Source organism: Opisthorchis viverrini (genome assembly GCF_000715545.1).
Source record: "Opisthorchis viverrini unplaced genomic scaffold opera_v5_10, whole genome shotgun sequence".
In the NCBI taxonomy this organism is placed as follows: domain Eukaryota; kingdom Metazoa; phylum Platyhelminthes; class Trematoda; order Opisthorchiida; family Opisthorchiidae; genus Opisthorchis; species Opisthorchis viverrini.
Window position 1 is genome coordinate 4,008,309 of NW_008751666.1, and position 4,682 is coordinate 4,012,990.

At 45.6% G+C, this 4,682-nt stretch overlaps 1 protein-coding gene across 1 annotated transcript in view; it reads right to left on the reverse strand.

The window, feature by feature from the left end:
* Nucleotides 1–1,059: 1,059 nt before the first annotated feature.
* T265_01019 (hypothetical protein) overlaps nt 1,060–4,682 on the reverse strand; it is a gene marked incomplete at both ends in the record, with an annotated part of 25,485 nt that continues 21,862 nt past the window's right edge. Inside the window, one exon of the mRNA XM_009164934.1 lies at nt 1,060–1,105. Within this exon, the coding sequence (XP_009163198.1) occupies nt 1,060–1,105 (46 nt within the window). The remainder of the gene's footprint in view (nt 1,106–4,682) is intronic.

A 4,682-nucleotide genomic window follows, 5' to 3' on the forward strand; every position in this document is an offset into this window, starting at 1 on the left:
TGACCGCACCTTCGTATCAGCATTTGCCAAAACTGTAATCCAGATGAGTAGGCCGGAACATTTAGAAATCCACATACTCCAGTTGCTGTGTTGTGTAGATACAGCTCTCTCAAAAAGACAATTCTTTTTTTTTAAGCGATCTCCAATGGGCAAAAATTATAGCTGTTCTCCGCGTCACTCAACATACATTTAACTAGTAAACGCAGACCGGTTTTCCAGTATTCGGGATTTAAATTGCTCCGGATGAGACGAGCTAACAACCGAAACTAACAAATTCATGCTGGCACTCAAACGATGTAAAGTTTCATTAACTTTGGTCACCTGCCATGTTTTTCACGCCCCTTTTGTAACTAAAAATTTTCAGGCAATTATCACATCAGATCGCGGCAACTGGGATAAATAATCCCTAAAGTGCGACCTGGTTGGACACCTGCTGGTAAAGTTCACAAGGTAGTACGCATATTTACATGGAATTACCTCGAAACCCCATTTGACGATCTATAACAGCCAACACAGGATAGAAACTCATCCACGATGGTCAAATTCGTTATTTCCAAATACGCAGGTTTCAACCCCATGTGATTCCCCCTTCACGGACCCAGAAAGTTAGTTAGTTATTCAGCTATAAGCTGTGTATCGAGGTTCAGATAAGAAGAATAAGGCGATGATAGTCATATGCGGATTCAATGTATCCACCTGGCGTACCTCAGCACCACAAATCCGATATTCCCCATAAGACCTGACCAATGCTTCGGAGGCACCGATGGTCAAACACTGACACTTTTCTTTCGTCCTCTGCCCGTAGATGCCACGTCTCTGATCCATAAATCACCATGGATTACACTGACTCAGTGTAAACTCTGCCTTGACAGACAAACTCATGTCATGTCAGCGTCATAGGTGTCGGAGGTTGGTGAAATCTGCCCTGGCCTCCCGATTCTTGAAGTAATCGCATCTTCGGCCAGTCAACTGGAATTTATGCAGCTGCCCAGGTAAATAACATTCACCTACCATGTCAGTTAGCTCGCCTGCAACCATGAGGTTTGAATTTGATCCCATTCAGTCTTGTAGAAGCACTTTACATTTTTCAGGTATGAAGCGTACACTAAACCATGAGGCAGTTATTTAGGTTATTTAAAATAGTTCGCATTTGGGAAGGATCTGAACAAAGGAGGGTAATATCGTCCGCACACTCTATGTCCACGAGTGAACGTCCCGGGAGCATTTCGACAACCGAAGTTTCAGAGGCAGACAGAAATTCCAAGCGGCATTTCCATAAAATTCAAGAGGAAATTTGAGAGATGGGAGCCTTTTCTAACACCATTGGACATGATGAATTCAGACGAAAGCTTGCCGTATACTCGGAAGCGCCCAAGGGGGTTCACATACTGTGCCCCTATAAGGGATATGGATTTGGAAGGGACTCTCCGTTGATCATCAGTTTTTGACGATAGACAGGATCACAAGCGGCCCTCAGATCAAGAACGACCAACGATGAATCCTAGACCAGGGCGAGACCCAGCTTGATCCTCACGAATGTCTCTCGTGATAACCGATTAGCCTGCACAAAAGAATGCCATAGAGCAACTTAGATGCGACGGATACAAGAATGATGCCTATTCCCATGACTTTCTTGTGCCATTTTCGAAAACTGTGATGACGGTCGAGGGGTCCCATTCATCTGGTATTCTGTTTTGTTCGAAATCTTGTGCAGTATGGTTGTCAGACTGTTCACCAGGACATTTCCACCTTCTTGGAAGAGTGCAGGGTGCTGGCCATCCGGTCAAGGTGCCTTGTCGCGTTTCAGGATTGGAATATCATGCTGGATTTCGGTTGCTTATGGCGGGTTGGTGCCAACGTTCTATTCAGTCCAGCTGGGCTATTCCAGCGGTTGCGCTGAAGGAGACCAGCTGAACTGCTCCTTGAAGTGCTTAGCCCAGCGCTCAGGACGTCTTTTTTGCATATTGTTTCACTGATATTTGCTTTCTTTTGACCGGTTGGTCGAATCAGTTGAAACAGGGCGCGACTGTTGCCTGCAGCGAAAGCCTTCTCCATCTTCCGGGCCTTCAAAGTTCACCAGCGTTCTCCGTCATTCTTCAAGCTTCTGATTATCCGGTGTTTGAGGGATCCATGTGTGCCATTAGAGCCGCTAGTTTCTGGTATGGTCTTTCTTGTAGCAATTAGATTTGCTGATCTTGACGACATTCAGTTTTCATTTAGTCGAGTCGGATGGCCTAGACAAACAGTTCTGGAAGCCGAGAGCATACCTTCTTCGACTGGCGTCCACTCAACCTTCAACCAGTCTTCGTCCTATGCATGACTGTGCGTTTTCAGTAGGCTTTCTAGACACAACAGCTCGATACTCTTCAGCTACTGAAAGTTGTGGGAGTTGATTAATTCAGTTACACTGCCGTGGAACGTGCCATCCTGACAGAAAGGGAAGTGAGAGCTGGGCCTGCACGATAGAATGATCAGAGTCAAGATACACACATTAAAATGAACCATAATCTGTAACTGACGCTCTCCATCCGTAACTGATAGCCTCAGTACAGTAAGACACCTTGAACCTTGAAGCTGGTTGCAACACCGTAGATACCAAGATCCATCCGTCAGGATCACCGGATACCCGAATAGTGAAATGTGGAACATCTGAGCTCGTCCGAAGCGACTTAAGGTGTACGACCGAAGTGGAGTCTTGTATGCGTGTTTCGGGGACACATATATCGACAGATGCCTGTTGCACATTTTGACATGGAGTATGGACGTTAAAGGCTGCAACGTGAATTAGATCTTTCGAGGCTAGTAAGTTATTATTTTGGTTTATTTTTCTGGCCGAAGATTTAGACACGGCTAGGGCGTTGGCATGTGGTTTCATCTTACTGCACTGTTCGATGGGTGGGGAAGCAGTGTGGGAGAAGACCGGTAAGCTGTAAGTGCGAACAGGGTTTAGTTGAGGTACCCTACCTTGGACCTTTGTTCGGGGACCCTGCCTCAAGCCGCTGATTCGAAAGTTCTGAACCTCGAGAAAGTGGTTGTCAGGGTTTTCTTGGGACACCCTTCCCGGAGCCACTTGGTTGCACGGGGCCGGTCTGACCCAAGGCCTTACCGTCTCACTTCTAATGCATCTGGGGACAGCAGGTGCCTTTTGAGTAGAACCGAAATCTGGTTTTAAAAGTATTCCGATCGTATCGAACAAGAGCCGGCGGTTACGGTCAACCTTGAGGCGATCGGAGTGAGGTTTTTAGGGTAAATCTCTAATCCGTCCTTCCTTTGGATAAGGAAGTACCGCTGCTTCTATAAATATGGGCATGCTGGTCGTCTGTGAGAAACTCCTCACTGCCTTCACACCCTATTGCAGAGGAGAGTACGACTTACCTCCAAACCATCTCGTAATGCGATTACTCACAGTACGGGGACTCGCTGTTTTCCGTCGGCCTGCTCCCAATTGGCCTTCCTGGCATGGTTGTACCAGCCAGTATAGACCGACCACTACAAGGTGACAAATCTAGCCTGGGTCGTTTGACAAAGCATGATAAGAGAGCCGGTAAATTGAATTCAGCAGTTTTGATGCAGCACCGCCAGTGGTTGTGACAGGTTCACTAACGGATGATTTCTCTCGCCCTGGATTCCTCATCAGAGGAGAAGGCAATTAGCAATCAGCTGAGTTGCCTGGTAAGAGGGTTGTTATTTCGTTACCAGGATACGGACCGATCACTCCTGGAGTGATCTTTGTTAATGACGATAATGACAAGCGGATTCAAGTGTATCCAAGAGCGCTCCAATTCGGTTTGAAAAGTTGTAACCACAATGGCGATCTTATGGACCAACAATGACGTTTGAAGCGTTTTAATGTGTATTACAGCGTACGGAATGCTGTTGGTCACTTTGCTTAAACATTGTGACGACATGAGAAACTCTTTTGGTGTTAGAAACGTTCGTGCAAAAACATTTGCTGAGGCAGGCGATGTTTTTATGGTGGCGAACGGATTATTAACGGAGTCAAACACTGGCCTCGACTCAAATTCCAGTTCGTGGTGCTGTTTGAAGTTGTTTGTGGGCGGAGTTCTTTACAACGGAAGAGTTCTATCCTTAGTAATGGTGGTGATTTTCGTGGAGGACACAAGTGGCTTTTACAAGGTGACTATTGTACTGCAGGTCTTATGGAAGGTCACATTACTGCGATTAATCTAGTATTGTTAAACAGAACATGAAGTTTGTCTAGCAACATTTTGTCGTAGGGTCGGTAAAAGTAAAAGGTAAACCACTCCCTCTCACGAAATAAGACCGATTAGATCATTCACTGCGAGCGACTTTTGCTTGAAGGGAATACGGAGCATTGATTTGTGTATGGGTTGATGGGCATAGATGAATCACACTTTCCAAATTAACTTGTTGACTGGCACAGATTGCCTCTAGAAGAAAGTAATTAGGTTGGTACAAGTGCATCAGCGTACACCTTCAAAAAGGATTTTACCTGCAATCTACTCTGCGAAAACAAGATTTGCACAGCGCTGTGTAGATTCCTAAATTTTATACCGATGGACGCCATTTTTTCTCGTTCGATTAATCCACACAACTTCTCCACAAGATTGAGGTGAATGATCATGTTGTTACAAACCCATGGGAGGAAACAAAAAACGCAATTGTACAGAGATTATTTTTTACCACCAGGGCAAGAAGGC